The sequence below is a fragment of the Cyanistes caeruleus genome, chromosome Z (assembly GCF_971803275.1).
Source record: "Cyanistes caeruleus chromosome Z, bCyaCae1.hap1.1, whole genome shotgun sequence".
Taxonomy (NCBI): Eukaryota; Metazoa; Chordata; class Aves; order Passeriformes; family Paridae; genus Cyanistes; species Cyanistes caeruleus.
Genome location: NC_141732.1, coordinates 48745543 through 48762095, shown reverse-complemented (window position 1 = coordinate 48762095; position 16553 = coordinate 48745543). Strand labels below are relative to the sequence as shown.

Sequence of the window (16553 nt, the reverse complement as noted above, 5' to 3'; positions counted from 1 at the left end):
GAAAGAAAGGGTTACAGAATTCACAAAAAGCATGCAGACAAGATTGAGACTGGCACAGAGTGTGTGATAAAAATCAAGTATGGAACATAATGGGACATATGGAAACATATCTTTTGTGCAGGGAAGGATGAATCATAAGTTCACAGCTGGAATTTATGTGGATCCTTATTTAGTGGAGCATCTGTAGCCACTGTTTAGCTACATTCCCACATCAACAACAAAACAGTGCCACAGAAGAGAACACATGCATCAAGCTCCAGCTGGTATCTGTGCCCACCACTCCTTTCTTTTCCCTGAAGCCACATTTAGTCAGTTTTCTTTTTTACTGTTTGTAGGTGTATAAACATGCATATGCAAGTCAGTGGATAGAAGCAAAATGCCACACCTGACCACAGCTGAATTTTGGAAGGGATAGGGATGTGGCATAGAAAGGACAGGCTCAGAAATGAGAAACAAAACAGTCATTTAAAATCAGTCTCCTGTTTACAGCGTTACTTTTTGCATTTACAAATTTAGATATTTCATGAACTTTACATTTTAGAAGAGTTTTATTTCAGTTTCATATAATTAAAAAGGACTGTTAATAATGTAAATTTGAAAATCATAGGAATCATTATTTATTTGGGTCTGTTTGTAGAAAACCAAATTTAACTACCTCTTTATAAAACTGCTTATGGATGGAATTGCCTTAGCATCTTCACACCTGACTTTTTATCCTTAACATTAAACCAAAACAAAAAATAAAATAAAATAAAATAAAATAAAATAAAATAAAATAAAATAAAATAAAATAAAATACACGTGGAGAAATTCGTAATTTCATGTCTAAGCAGTTTCATGCAAAAGATACATAAGTATCAACTAAAGATGTATACATTTGGGTTGCTTTTGTATTGGGGTTCTGTGATGTTTTCCTTTTTAACATCATTGCTGTCTATACTTTGAATTAAATAATTTTCTTCCACTGCCTTCTGAAAGATTTTTTAAATGAAGAAATAGATTAAGAAACCACACATTTTTATGCAAGATTAAAATTGAATTTTAAAGTTTAAAAATGCATGAATTATCAGAGTTATTGAGCACTGAGTTATCACAGGATTATTTTTTTAAACTCACATATACCACACAGCTAGCTTATACTACACAGTCTCTCATAAGTGTATAATTAAAATTTTGAAGAACCTAGACTTTAAAGGTCATGCTTTTACAAATAATACATTATTTGAAACTAGAGTACAATGCTTTAATCCCTTCCCCAATTTTACTTCTACAATTATTTCTTCCTTTAATATTTAACATGCTCCATCACAGAAGAAGCAAAACATGAATTAGGTTTTCCTGGGGAAAGACTGTGGGAAAAGCCCTCACAACAATGCTTGATTATAGACTATATTTGTATTCATTTCAATGAGAATAGGACTAGGCATTAAAAATTATAATTTTCTCAAGTGTTAAAAATAGGTTTTCTATAGAAAACCTTTGTATAAGCAGAAAATTTTGAGATATCTGGGGTTTCACCTGTAATAGTGTACTGACAGGATGACTAACTCAATGAAGCTTTCACCACAAAGAAATGGATAGAAATTATTTTTAATTAATTTTCAGATAGGTCTGATGACGTAGAAAATGCCTAAATGTTCTAAACTCCAGATTTTACTTCAATTCCTAGACAATCAGACTGGGAAACCACTAATGAAACTACCCTCATTAACAAAAACATATACCAGTAGGTACCAGCTTTATCTTTTCTCAATTTTTAATGAAAAGAAAACCAAAAATGCGATTTTAACTTAATTGCTATACCAAAACTGGAGGAACAGCATTTTCCTTCAAATGAAAATTCACTCATGAGAGATACTATACATTTGGCAAGTTCTTGTAAATAAATAATCCATGGATTTCTAAGTACTAATTTAATATTGCAGCTTATACAAGTGGGTTGGTTTTTTTTTCATATTTAAGAGAGACAATGTCTTCAAAATGGTGTATCAAAATGTTAAAAACCCTCACATTTTCAACTAAACTTAAATGTTTCAGTTCTTTTTCTTATTTATCCCTGCAGAGAAAAATAAACAACTCAGTAGACTCCAGAGCAATATTTTAAGAAGCCTTTCAAAATAGTATAATAACATTCTATTTACATGATTTTGTCTTCTGTGACAAAATTATTTTGTTTTATACAAGGAGGAAATGAAAGTACAAATAAAATTGATGTTATACACTGGAAACAAACACAGCCAGTCATACACATTTTACAATTTAACAGTGTTTACTATTCAGCTATCACTATTACAATGGAAATCAAACTTTTTTTTTAAGAATAGAAGAATTATTAAAAAAATGTAGCAAATAAAATCTACAATAATGAGATCCCATGTCAGACAGACAGATGTCCCTTATTTCTATACACAAACAAAAACATATTGGGCGAGTTGAGGGTAATTTACCTAGCAGAAGGGAAGTCACTGATAGACCCCAGGTTAAAATTTATTTCCCTTTAATCTGACCATTCACTCTCATTCCCTTTCTCTTTCTTCCCCTCTCCACCCTGAACTGAACTTCAACATTGCATTAACAATGGACTAGTGGATAGGAGGATCTATTAAAATTAGTAACTCACTGCGTAAGGTACCTCCTTTGCAGTATGCTCCATCTGCATGAAGCCAATGTTTTGGTGTGCTGTCTGCTGCTGTAACTACTTCTCTCCCAGATATCAATGAAGCTGTGCACACATTCTATTTTTTTTATGCAAATTATGGCTTTGGAGAGGTCATGTCTCAACACCACTGAATTAATAAGCAGCCAATCTGTGATATAAATAACATATTTTAAATCATCAATCAACTTTTAGATTATTACATTGTTTGCAGAATGTAATCAAAACTGCTAATGAGCAGTTCTCGCTGGACATTTCTTTATGTCATTCTGCATGAAGATGTAGCAAAGCATACAAAGAAATCCCTTTCTAGAGAAGTTTGTAAAAAGAGCACTTTTCCTGCCATCTTTAAGAACACAACCAATTAGAGTGAGCTGTTTCATTAAACTGTTTGTACACCAATGCTTGAGTTAGACTTGAGGAACACACTAATTCAGAAAACAGATTTCTGTTTAACACTTTGAATGCTAAAAAAAAAACCAAAAACACCCTACTCCAAACTCTGAAAAAAATCAATAAATATGCAACAGTATTTAATCATTAACAAAATACAGAATCCCTACAATTTTCAGAACAAATGATAAAGTTTTTACACAGTTGTTATGTTTTTCCTATTTTAGAAACAGTAAGCAAGAAGTTTTTGCTTTTCATACCTGCTTTCCACAACCCTTTCTTCTGTGCATTCTAATTTAAAAGAAAAACTAATATTAGATAAAGCAACACATAATTTGACAGCCTACCAGTTAAATTCTGACAGGGTCAATAAAATGAGAGCTTGCAGGAGTCCCAGATGAGGAACACTTTCATGAATGCCTCCATTGTGTAAACTCTCCGTATATCCTGCCTGCAAATGACAGTCATATGCCACCAGCTGCAGGAGGCATTCCAGCAATGTCAAATGCTGTGGGGCATTAAGGCAGGGTAGATGAGTTGGTGCTTCTTAATATTTTTCCCTGGCTAGTGTGAGAGCTGTCACACTTTACTCTTAAGTGTTATTTTTTTTAAAGACTATAATGTTTATTTAGAAATGTAAGAAAATATATAATTAAAGCCTTGCTAATGGAGCTCCTCATTTTAATAGTAGCTTTATTATATAAAGCCAGCTGGAAGCAATTATTTTTTCCTTGCATACTCTTCATTAGTTTTTACCTCCCTCCTCCCCAAGACATCTATTTCAGATGTTCTTATCAAATTTATGTATTTTAAAAAGTAAACTGTTCAGGGAACAAACAGCTACTAAAAGTTATGATACGAAGTGTGAAAACACACCCACTACTCAGAAAAAATGCTGCTACCACTTCCGAGGAGACTGTTTTCCTATGAATTCCACTTTAAAGATTGCCATAAAATTTTTTAGAGAATTCCTGCAAGAAAGAAAAGGCACATTTTTAATTAAGAACTAAGTCTGAACACAGTGATACAGGCTTGTGGGTTTAATTTGAACAACTTAATTTGCTCTGGAACATCTCACTGAAGTCCAGTCTTATTTATTTTTGTCTACTAAGCCTTTGTGGAAAAAAATAGTATTCAAGTACTCCAGGAGTTTAACTTTCCCATTTTTCTTAATATTTTCTTTATCAAATAAACATATTTGATATACAAGAATACAAACACAATGAGGGGTTTTTCTTCAAATATTAACAATGCCTTGGTTAAGAAATTGTACAAAATAGAGATCAAATTGAGAAACTCTTCACCACCTTCCATGTGATGATCCAGGACATCACACATTTTTATTGTTTTTTTTTTGCATACAGACACACTAAAATAAAACAACACTGAACTCTCCATGTCAGCATTTACATTAAGCCATCCTTGTAAGTGATGCTTCTCCTCTCTGCCCCTTATGTCTTCCTATAGATTCTTATAATCAAGATGCTTTAATTATTCAATTACTACCAAGAAGAGTTTTTCTTTTAGTACATATTCAGGTATATATACAGGGAAAGAAAACCTTCAGTGAAAGAAAAAATGAGGACAGACATAAATAAATAAAGGGTATCAATAATGATCTATCATAAAATGACATTTTGCCGTTGTACTTCCGCAGGAGCCGTAACATCTCACAAGACATCCCTCTGAAAGCAGCAATAAAACTGCAGTACAGTACACAAGGTTTTGTATTCTGTGCAGGCAAAGGGCAATGAATATGCTAAAAGAAAATCAATCTGCATAAAAAGATCTGACAATAACATCTTCTGGGGGGTTTTTTATACGTACATATTTCTAATGAGAAAACGGAGAAGAAAGAACACTTTGGGAAGCCAAATTTTTAGGTAAACTAGAATAATTCCTTTCAAAATTCTACCTTATTGATCAAATCACTCTTTATCCTATTATGTTGCTACTTTTTCTTTAGAAAAGTTGGCAATTCCAGTTAGCAAGGAATCCTGTAAACATTTCTCCTCCAATTTGTTTCATGTTGAATCATCCTGCCCATATTTCATTCTGTGATTTCTGGTTGAAAAAATTCAAAAGTTCAGAGACAAAGAGAAAGCAACCATAATTTTGCACTGGTAACTTCCAAGGTAACACACAAAAAATTGAGCTTTCAGTAACAGAGATATAAAGCCAAACAGAGGCCCATAAGGTATAAAAGCTCACACCTGACCAGGCTTTAACAGAGAACCTTGTTTAATTTCTGGATTTTAATGAACCAGGAAAACAGGTTTAGGTTTCCTTAAGAAAGTGCAAAAGCTATTTTAATTTTTTTTTTTAAATTATGTTCATTTCCTTTGTGTCTAAGTAATAGAAGAGATTAAAATACACAAGTGCAACTTTCTCTACCACCACAGAATTTTGTCTTGCAAAATTGCTACCTGCACATTTAGCTTCACAATAGTTACACATGTACAGAAAGCTTATAGAACTGAGCTCCTGCTTACAGCTCTCTCTGAAGGCTAGCATACTGCTATCTGTGATTCTGTACCTAAACTATATGTTGTCCTTGATGCATGACAGAGCCTCCAATGACATGAATGGAAAACACATGCTTGGATCACAGTGAGGATGTGATCCTTTACATTCTGTTTTCTTCTTACTAGTACACCAAATGTTGAATTGTTCAGATAAAAAGAAATAAACTGTTCAAAGCTAGAAGTATTGCATTTTAAAGATACCAATCTTTAACAAATACACTAAAGAACACATGGAGAAAATAACATGCAGAGATTCAGGTAATCTATCTCCTTTCCTGGAATTCCGGTGAAATAAAGTTTGAAAAGAAATACCACAAATAAACAAATTGTGTTCATTAGGTGTGTCTTGCTGTTCCCTGAGTTGTTAAAAGTTACTGCAAAAAAGAACAATTAAAGTTCTGTTTTAAACGTTAATTGCAGTAGGTATCGCAAAAAATAGGCATTAACCATGTCACTCAATTTCCTTTATAAGGGAAATATTCCAAAACCCACATGTAGGCAGACTGCAGCACCGATCTCTACTGGTGTGTTTGTACTGTGGGCCATTTTCAGATGAACACCACCTCAAATAACACAGTAAGTTTACCTGCCGGTGACATTTCAACTTCAATGATAAGCCCAGAATAAATTTTCTTGCTTTCCATAAAGTACTGCTTATTATTCACTTTGTAAGAGAAGATTGCTGGGTTCTGTGTGGTGCATGGGAGGGAACAGTAGGATCGTAATCATGACATTTTCTTTTCTGAACTCCCATGTTCTCTAAGTGGCAGATGACAGTCTCCTTTCCTTTGCACAAGTGCACAGATACGCATCATCAGTAGAGGATGGGGATGCAATGGCTTCCCAAGAGAGTCAGAATAGCATCAATGGTACACTGTTGGCAAGTTCACACTGATCAAAGCAATTCTGAGATGTTCATCCTCCCCCCCCCCACCCCCCCAGCCCTCCAAAAGAGATGGCTTTTCTATGACAAAATACTGTGTGACACAGCCATAAAAGTGGCACTGTTTTCTCTGTCAGTGAACAAAAATAATTTGGAAAACAGTTGTCAAGTATTTCAGTAAAGGAAAGGAAGCATTAGGGCGTTACAATAATGAGTAGGATGAACAGTAAAGCAACAGATGCCTGTCCATTGGCTGATGTACAGTCTCTTATTCTGGACATTTGTTAGACAGACTGATGTTGAACTAAAGAATGTGTTTTATCTCATTGAAAAACTGTACATAAACATACAGAAATTCATTATGTAAAAATGCTTTTTAAGTTCACTCTTTTCTACAGCTCAGCTGGGCAAAAAATAAACCCCTTGATTACAGTTTATCTGGATGCTGAAATTTTGTCTTTACACTCTCCAAATTATAGCAAAAAGCTGCATTACTGGTTCTCTTTCCAAGCTAAATGATTGAGACAGTAACAGTGGAATTCTCCCTTTCTCCCTCTTCTCTGTTTCAGCCTTCTCTTTCTTAAGCCAGTATGATTCATCACCTCCTGGGTATACTAGGAGCCTCAAGTTTGGAAATTCTTCTAAACTGTGAAGAAACATTAGTCTACAAGGCAAATCCTTTTACAATAGCACAAGCACTATTGTTCAAGAAAAATAACTGAGCGAAGGAAGCTATACAGAGCATATGTTTTGAGCATTTCTAGTAAGAAGTAAATGCTCTTTAAAGCTTTTGTTTCTGATTCTACTTTGTGACGGCAGTTCTGTATCAGTGAACAGGGTGTTCCTTTGCAATCAGCACAGTGTCACAATGACCTGGCAAATGCGAATGCTTTCACTATCACTACAGTCCTTGCAATCTTGCCTCAGCTGTGACCCATTCACTTTTGCCCCAACTTCACTAAGATGCCTTACTCAGCATCTAATTAGTTAGGGAAGATTTGCCTTGGCTCTTAACCCTGACATAAGAGCAGGAGACTCTGCTGCTGTTTTATACCAAATCTGTTCTGTCACTACATTAATCAAATCCCTATAAAACTATACATGAATGAGTAACTACTAAAATACAAAATCAAAAAATATAAAACTGTGTATTTTAAAGTGTTAAACACTAGTACTTATTGCACAATATATATTTAAGCATGTGATTTCATATGTTTCAATGATTCATGCAGATTTTAGTGTTGTGCATACTTATCTCAAAGCTCTGACAGTGTTAGCACATCATCAACGGATACAGAATGGCACAAATATGTTCAAACACTGTATGTGTGTATGTGCAAGATTAATATGTATAGAAAGGAATGGGAAACACTACGGTGCATTTAAGTTCTCCTTTAAATACTGAACACAGTGAGAGAAGCTATGAGATGGATTTTTTTACTTTTAATCATGGATCCTGCACATGGCCATGTATCTATCGTTGCATGTACTTGTATGTCTGCTTGTACAGTCCACACAAAACATCCTGAATTTTTGTCAGGTACAATATTTCCCAGTGCTTCTCTTCTGAAGTACATTGGAAGCAGCAAAAAATGCTTGAAGCAAATATTTTTGATTTGATAAAAGGACAAGCACACATTTAAACCATGCTTTACCAAAATACCCAACAAAATTAAAGCAAGCATCTGAAATAAGACAGTGCAACCAATAAAGCTTCTAAATTCATATTAGCACACAAACTTAACCATGAACAGCATAAAAAAAAAGAGAAAACCTCACCAGGGCGCAACTCATCTTTAAAGCGGCGTGATAAATATATATATATATAGATATAAGTTTATTATATTTGCTGATGCTTACTTACAAAGGTGATTGTTAACTACTTTAAACTATGAAATGCATTTTACCAATGCCAGTCTTTCTCTCAAAATGTTCATAGTAAATCAATGTATGGCATTACAGCCTGTTGTCAAATTAAGTTTGAACTCTTTTCACATGTTCATAGTTATATGCTACAGTAAAACAGTTAATTACTTAATAAACGTTAAAATTGCATACAACCTCTATGACCAGCAACCCAGAAACATTTAAAAAGCTTTCACCTTCAATCCATTAGGCATTAGACTACTCTCCTATTTTTAAATACAGGTTCAATAAACAGTTTATGTGCCTATGTCTACATCAATGCTAGGAACTATCAGATGCAATACAAGCACAGCTCAAAACAGGCAGTGCACATTGTATGCAATTTAATACTTCTAGTAATATAAGCACATACTTCATATATTATAAGTATTATTTAGTTTTCCTTGGAATAAGCATGCATTTATGCAAGGAAAAAAAGTTGAATTTACTGTACCATATCTCTTGTGAACAGATGCGTCTATATTAATATACATCATTGATTTAATTTTTCGTTTTCTTGGCTTCTCGCTCACCTATCTAGAAGTGATTTCTCTGGTGATAACTAACACATCATGCTAATGAGAGAATCTAATGTACAATAGAGAAATGTCACTACTAATAATATTTGCATGAAGTTAAATAAAGCAACTGTAAGAGAATGTCAGACAGTTGTTCTTTAATAAGATACAGTTACACAATGAAATTATGTTGTTAATTTTGTTACATCATTGAGTGAATCCTAAATTACTATATAATGATGCACAGATCCATTTATAATTCTGTATACTGTTTTTTCACTCTCATGTTGAAAATAGCTTCTGGAAAGGCTATTACCTTTTTATCTGAAATGGATTAAACATACTTCTTGCTCAACAAAAAGGTGGATGGCTATGGCATTTTGTGTCACTGTGGGTTACAGCCATTTCTCTTACAGTCTCATTTCTGAAATGACTTTTAAGTATTTTAGAACATTACAGCCCTTAAGGTAACAGGATGAAGAAAAATGGCATTTCTTATTCTGACAAATGCACAAAACATTTATTAAAGCAGACAATCACAGAAGCCTGGTTTTTTTGTTGGGTTTTTTTTTTGGTTTTTTTTTTTTTTCAATCGATCAAACCCAGACCTTCTTTTCTGTTGTTAACAACTCCTTGCCAGAACTAGAATGGGCAGTGCGTGCCCTGGACCCAACCAGATGAGCATGGAAAAGAAGCCAAGGGTTTCTGCTCATTCTCGACCTGTCACTGATCAAAGTGACCCAAAGAAGCACTCCTTTTTAAAAGTTAAGATTTACGCCCTTTGAGGTTATCAGACATTCTTCTGTATACAGAAGGGATGACCCCTTTCAAGCAAACCACAGACTTTTACATGGACAAAAGGTACATAGGCAAAACAATGCAGTCAAGTGGCCATGTCATAAACTTCTCACAGGTAATTTAGTATAGTATTCCTCTTCCCCTCTCACCCCACCAAAAAAAAATTTGCTCTGGAATGTGGAGATATCATTTTTTTGTGTTCCCATTTGTGAAAGAAAATAGTCAAAAAAATAACTATCATCATACTTGCTATTAATAGCCCAAACTTGTACAATCAATCCTAATTTTTCTAAGACACATATCACAATGCAGTCGCTTTTATTTTTATTCTGAGGAAAGTTATTCACTTCTATGGTCTGCAAATAGCAGTGCAGTGTGAGTTGAGAGGTAAGAGGAGGGAGAGATTGAAAGGTTTTGTTTTGTTTTAAATAAATCTTCTTTCTATGCTTCAATTTTTCCACTAAAAACCTGTTTGAGATTAAGTTACAGTTCCAAGGAAAACTGATGGGGCTCAGAGTTTGTTTGCTTCTAAAAATATGTGGAAAAGCAGCACTACACTTAGAAATTTAAAAGAGAAATGTCCCTAGCAATACTGTGTATAGCTGGAAAAGTTTCACTAAACTGTTCTTTCAAACCATGCCAAACTTTGCTTGCAACTTATGTACATTTCATAACTTCATGTTATTCGTACTCGTGAAAACAATTTTTCTTAAAGCATAGGAAAAGTTGTAAAAATACTTACATTTCCAGAAGATGGACTGAAAATAATTAACAAGCAAATGGATAAAAATAGATAACAGAAAACAACATTCAAAATTTTAGTAAATTACAAAGAAACACTGGAATTTAGACACAAATTTGCAACTGCACTTGCACACTGTATGTGCAAGCCAGCAAGTTATAAAAGCCCCAGCAAATCAGAAATATAAGACAAAATGTCATTAAAGAGGAGAGAAATGCATTTAGCAAAATAACTTACCCTCCTCTTAAAAGCATGATGAAAGCATATTTGCACTGGATATGTTTAGCACATGATAAACAAACAAACAAAATATGACAAGGGGATTAACAAGTACGCAAATGTGTCAAGAGCAGACTTTTAAGAAATAAATCTGTTCGATGTTACCACCTTTTCAGTGCTACTGTGTATGTATGCCAATTCACACTGATGCAGCACCAACCACACATTTACTCATTAGTGCTTTACTTCTCACTTTCTATACAGAGTACAACATGGGCATGCATGTTCAATAATGTACAAAATCCAGTTATTATTCAATAATTACCACGTAAAAATATTTTAAAAGAAAAATAGCAACCAAATAGCCTAGCTTGAGTGCACACATGTTTGGTTTAGTTTAATAAGCAAGTTGTCTCAGATTATTTGTCCCCCCCCCCTTACAAACTGTGATGCTCTTCTATTTAGTTTTGTTTCCTTTCTTTGTCAGTGTTAAACATTTTCTAGTTTTCCGGAGACCACACAGTCTAAATCTGTTGAAAAAGATCTAATACTAAACAGGCAATCTAGTACTATCTATGTGGTTCAATCGTCATTTATCAATTGATTGTTATCCGGATCTAGTTATGTTATCCTTTTGTGGCTGAAATGCAAAGAACCTTTCCTCCACAACTAAAATTTAATCCAACTTCTTGCTAAAAGAATACAGCAGGTAATTAGAATTACTGCTCTTCATACCATTGCCTAATATCAGTGTAACCAAACATGTTATGTATCACAGACAGGCACAGGGCTGACAGTGTTTGTAAGCAGCGCAGTAGCAATTCATACTTCCTAGTGCCAGGCAGTATTTTTGAAATGTGCATCTCTACCAGGAAATGAACTCTTTTACTTTCAAGAATGGGAAATTGAACAGAGTTGCTTATTTGCCTTACGTTGATTACATTCTATACCAGCATACTGTATCAGCAGTAATCAGGGTCCCTCTACAGGATATATCAAAATATTCCTTATTCAAATGCCTTCATCCTGTCCTGAGCTATACTGCTTAAATGGCCACCCATAGACAACCGCTATTGGTTAATAACCATATGCCTTGGAGTTGTATTTTTTTTGCTTTAAAGTTTTTTTTAAAATTAAAATATTGTTGTATGGTCAATATTCAGGCATGCTTTGTTCCTTTAAACTACAAAAACCCATTTACTTTCCCTCTCTTTTCTTACAGTACAACGCCTCTCAGGTAAATGAATTAATTCAATTTCATGTCCAACATTAAAAGAAAGTCAAATATTACTACACAAATTTACTAACTCCTCTTCTGGCTAGCACAATATTTCAATTATTATCCATCAGTGTCAGACCATAATTGGAAAGTAGTTTTCAGAAGGGTAAAACGTCTCTTGGTAGGGAGTCACCCTGTTAAAAACCTCCAGGTTGAACTTCCCTCCCCTGCTTGAGCCCCATCCAAGCTGAAAGTTTGTCCGTCTCTTTTCTCTTTTTTTTCCCTCTCCCTTTTTTTTCCCCCCCATATTTTTAATTCCCTTTTCCCTTTCCCTTCGGCCAGAAGAGCCAAGCAATTGTGCAAAATTTACAGTAACACACAAGGCGCGTATCACCAAGTGCATGGTACAGAGACACTGGCTCCTGTGATTAATTATCAGTTATAACTGGCCTTGCAGTAACATTTTCGCTTTCCCGTCAGAACCGGCATACCAAGCTGCCTTAAACGCGGCCCCCGGTGAAGGAGCAGCTCTGGGGAGGACGCCAAGGCTCAGCTCCGCAGAGAGAGGGGGAGCGAGAGAGGGAGCAAGCGGGGAGAGGGAGCGGGAGAAGAGAGACCCGAGGACTGAAACTGTCTCCTCTAACGACCCTCAGCTCCGTGCTGGCAGCAGCTCCAGCAGGACGGCTCGTAGCTCCTTCCCTCTGAATAAAACTGTGTTCTGCCACATGAAGTCAATTATGCCGTTCTGAGGGGCCCCCTAAATTTTGTATCAGTTTGATTTTGGGGGCTTATGCACTCAGGAAGAAAAAGGAGTTTTCCTGGGATAGCAGATACTTTTATTTATGGGACGGGGGGGGATAGCAAAGGGAAAAAGGCTGGAACAAAACAAAAGCAAAGAAAGAAAAACAATCTTACTAGGAGCAAAGCTCCATTTGGAAACTTTAAAACAAAATGCTCTGCTTTTACTTAAAGCTTTAGTATTTTTTCCTTCTTTTAAAAAGGAGCCCTTAGGGAAGAAATGAAGTAACCATGCACATTCCAATGACATAGTTATGACAGTTCAGAGGCTAACTATGTAGTGATGAATGAAACAAAAATGAAACATGGAAAGAAAGAGAAAAAGGAGGGGGGAAAAAAGCACAAAAATTCCATGTTTTAAAATAAACGAAAAGTAACGTACCTGTTGGGACATTCTGAATAAGAGGTTAGTGTCAGTGTTCTGCCATGTCCCCATGAAACCAGAGTCGGTCGCTGCCGTTCTTGTTCCGAACTGCATGGAGTTGTCAGTGCAGGAGTCTCTTAAAGTCAAGTCTCTTGCCCTCTTTCGCTCTCTGTGTCTCTGTGTGTGTCTGTCTCTCACATCCACTTCTGCCTCTTCTGACTGAAAAGTGAAGGTGGATTTTTTGAGCCTCTTGGCAGCCAGTAGCAGGAGTGTAGTGTAGTTAAGAAGCTAGCTGCACTGTGCATTTCATTTGGGAAGGGGGGATTCAGGGGAGAAGGTCAGAGCTTCTTTCGCACCTTCAGCAGAGAGACCCCTATCATTTATGCATAGATTGTGACTCCCCAAGCTTGCCTTTGCTCAGTTTAACAGCTGCCTGTCAGGTGTGTATGCAGCACTAAGGAGACCCAACCATCAGCTTCAAACTCTCAGCCACTGGATGTCATTGGATAGCAGAGCAAAGAGTCAACTGCACTGCTCCACTGTCAGGCACCAAATGACATCCTGCACTAACCCTTCAGTCTACAGATACACAGATACACACACACGCACGCACAGTCTCTCTAAGTAGCACAATGATTAGAGTGAATTGGGAGGAAAAAAAAGCTGTGGCCCTTTCCTTGTCTTTCTCTGTTTTTTCTCAACAATGCTGTCAAGTACAGCATGTTATATCTGACACTTGCCTACCACACAGAATTAGCAAATCTAAAAAAAAAAAAAGAAAAGAGAAAAAAAACAAAGGAAAAGCAAAGAAGCAAAGCAATTAAATACAGTCAATATTAACTTAGAAGTAAAACATAAAAGTTGGCCTGCTTATTTTCTAAATATTAGTCAGAAAAGAATTGCTGAAGTCAGTTTCCATCCCAAAAGAAACTCTTACCAAAGAGGGGAAAAAAGACATGATCCAACTTCTTTTGAAATAAAACTAGAAAGTCACACACACATTTCATCTCTCACACCCCTCTCTCTTCTTGCCCACTGCTAAGAGTCTTAAGCAGCATCGAGAGCAAGAAAGGACGGAAAAAATGACAAATCTAGCCCTTCCTTTCCCTCCCCCAAAAGATCAAAAGTAGTTTTTTGGTGTGGTGTTTTTTTTTTTTTTTTTAAGAAGCTGGTTGAAGCAGATACAATACACCTTTCAAATCGTAAAGAACAAAGAAATTAACCACAGCAGAAAAGAAACCGGTCCCACACAGCTAAAAAGTAATGCAAAAGAAACAGTGTTTTCCCTTTAAGATCTCCTGTACTTAAGGTACAGTACTATACATCAAGTTAAATAATACTATTGCAATACTGTTCTTAATTACAAAAGCTTTTTAAAATTAATCTTATTTGAAAAATTCTCTTACCCACTTCATCCTTTACATACAGAAAAGAAATCATAACTCTGCAAAAAAACTTCATAAATAAAACAAAATTCATGCAATCTCATAAAAAATGGCGAGAGATTTTTTTTTTTAAAAAAAGGTATCCTTTCCAACATAAGGAACATTCATCTTCTAATAAAATCTACAAATTTAGGAGGACAAATGTACCACTCACTGCTCTTTTCTTAACTCAGGAATAACAATAAACCTCACTCTCTGAAACAACAAAAGAAACAGAAGAGAGCTTCAGTGGCAGCTCTGTGTCATTAGTGTGCAATGAGAAAAGATGAGAAGATGTACACTATGTTGACACAAATGTGCCTTCCCCTCTAGACCCTACATCTCTTGAAAGCTTTTCTGTTAAACTTTCCTTCAGTTCAGCACCATTAAGTACAAAAAAAAAAGTCTCAGAAGCAGCAAATTCAATATCCAAGAAGAAACAAGGAAGAACCCCAAGAACTGTTGCTTTAAAATATATTAAGTCCACTTGTGGTCAATAAAAATATTCTCTACTGGGGAGGGGAAAATGACACTTAGGAGTCAATTGTACCAGCAGTGGCTGTACCTTTACAGCTAGCTATTAGCCCCTCAAACTCCCTCTAAAATTTGCCAGCCTCTTCATTTCTGAAGTGGCACTCAGTGCCTCAGTCAAGCTGCATGCTCAGCTCCTGACCTTCCCACTAATGGCTGTTATTTGTGGGAGGCTTAAGGACACTGTCAATAGCAAGCTTCCTCCTCTCCGTTCTGCATCTCTTGTGTGCTCTCGCTCACAGTCTTTATCTCCATCTCTTACCCACCACCCCCCCCCTTCTTTTCCCTGTCCTGCAGTCCTCTCCTCTCACAGAGAATAAAAAAACCACCCCCACACACACATCCATGCACACACGCATGCACGCGCGTGCACACAAACACACACAAAATCAACTGGCGTGCAGCAGCAAGCACCTGCAGTAATAGACTCTTTTATTAAAACTGTTATTCTGCAAGACTTGAAATTCCCAGTGGACCGGGCCATGTCAAAGCCGATATAATTAACTAGAGGCTCAGCAACGGATCAATTACCAGACAAGCAAGTGATAGTGAAATCAATGAAAGATCATCAGCCACATTATCAGTGTTGCAACTCATTAGGGTAAAACTGAGAAATGTGCTCAAAGCCAGCCCAAGCAAGGTGGCATTACAAAACAAAGGGCTAATTTGGAGACCCTGCTGTGAACAATCTGTAACAGAATTAGCCTTTTTTTCCCCTAAACTGCAGAGCTAAGTAACGAAATGTGACAGACTGAGAGAAGCAGTTTATTAAGACACCAACTCCAAGTTTATTTAGTTCATAAACTCTCTCCTAGAAAATCAATACAGTCTGTACAGGGTTATTAGGCTGACTAGCTAATACATCCAAATCTGGTCTTCCCAAGCAGAAATCTTGGCCAGAATGCTACAACCTTACAAGAAATCTAAGCTCATTCAGATTACTGTATCAAAGGAGGACTATCATTTAATTATCAAATGTGTGACTTTTACATCCCAGCTTCAGAATATTTTCAAAAATATTTCAAAAATATTCCCTACCCCACTAACACGACAGAGAAGAAACTAAATTTAGTCTGTCAGCCCTAGTCCAGCTCAGGTCATCCTTAAATTTACAGTGTCTCCATTGCATCTTGCTTGGCACAATAATGCCAGCACAGAAAAACCAAGAAAAGAAATACTGAATTTCAAAGAGGGATATGAAAAGTAGCAGTCAATAAGGATATAAAAGTAACCAAGCAGGAAAAATACAACCGAAGCCAACCTCCTCAAGTAGCAGTTTAAGCCTCATCTAACTGTACAGCAATGGGGTTGGGGATTGGGAGGAAGGAGGGGGGGAAAGGGGGGAGGGTAGAAAAAAGAAAACAAAAGGATAAAAAAGCAAACCCCCACAACTTTAGTGTACAAGTCTAGCACAAACTGAATATTTTCTCTCCCCTTTGGCTGGCTCATATGAGAATCTGAAATACTATAGTCAAGGTAAGGGCTCTAAAGGTATTTATAACAAATCCTTTTAAAAGCATTTTAAAAAGTCTTGTTTTTAATAGATTTTTAATCAGGAGTATGTTCTGCAAGTATTTT

General features: G+C 36.0%; 1 protein-coding gene across 7 annotated transcripts in view; it reads right to left on the bottom strand.

The window, feature by feature from the left end:
• The window catches only part of BNC2 (basonuclin zinc finger protein 2), a 340849-nt gene that overhangs the window by 232555 nt on the left and 91741 nt on the right, over window positions 1-16553 (bottom strand). For 5 of the 7 annotated variants that reach the window (XM_086867613.1, XM_086867609.1, XM_086867611.1 and 2 more), the window contains exon 2: window positions 13039-13239. In XM_086867613.1, the coding sequence (XP_086723739.1) occupies window positions 13039-13239 (201 nt within the window). Of the gene's footprint in view, window positions 1-13038; window positions 13240-13957; window positions 14096-16553 lie in introns of those variants that run through there. The other 2 variants (XM_086867610.1, XM_086867607.1) reach the window with 1 other exon arrangement.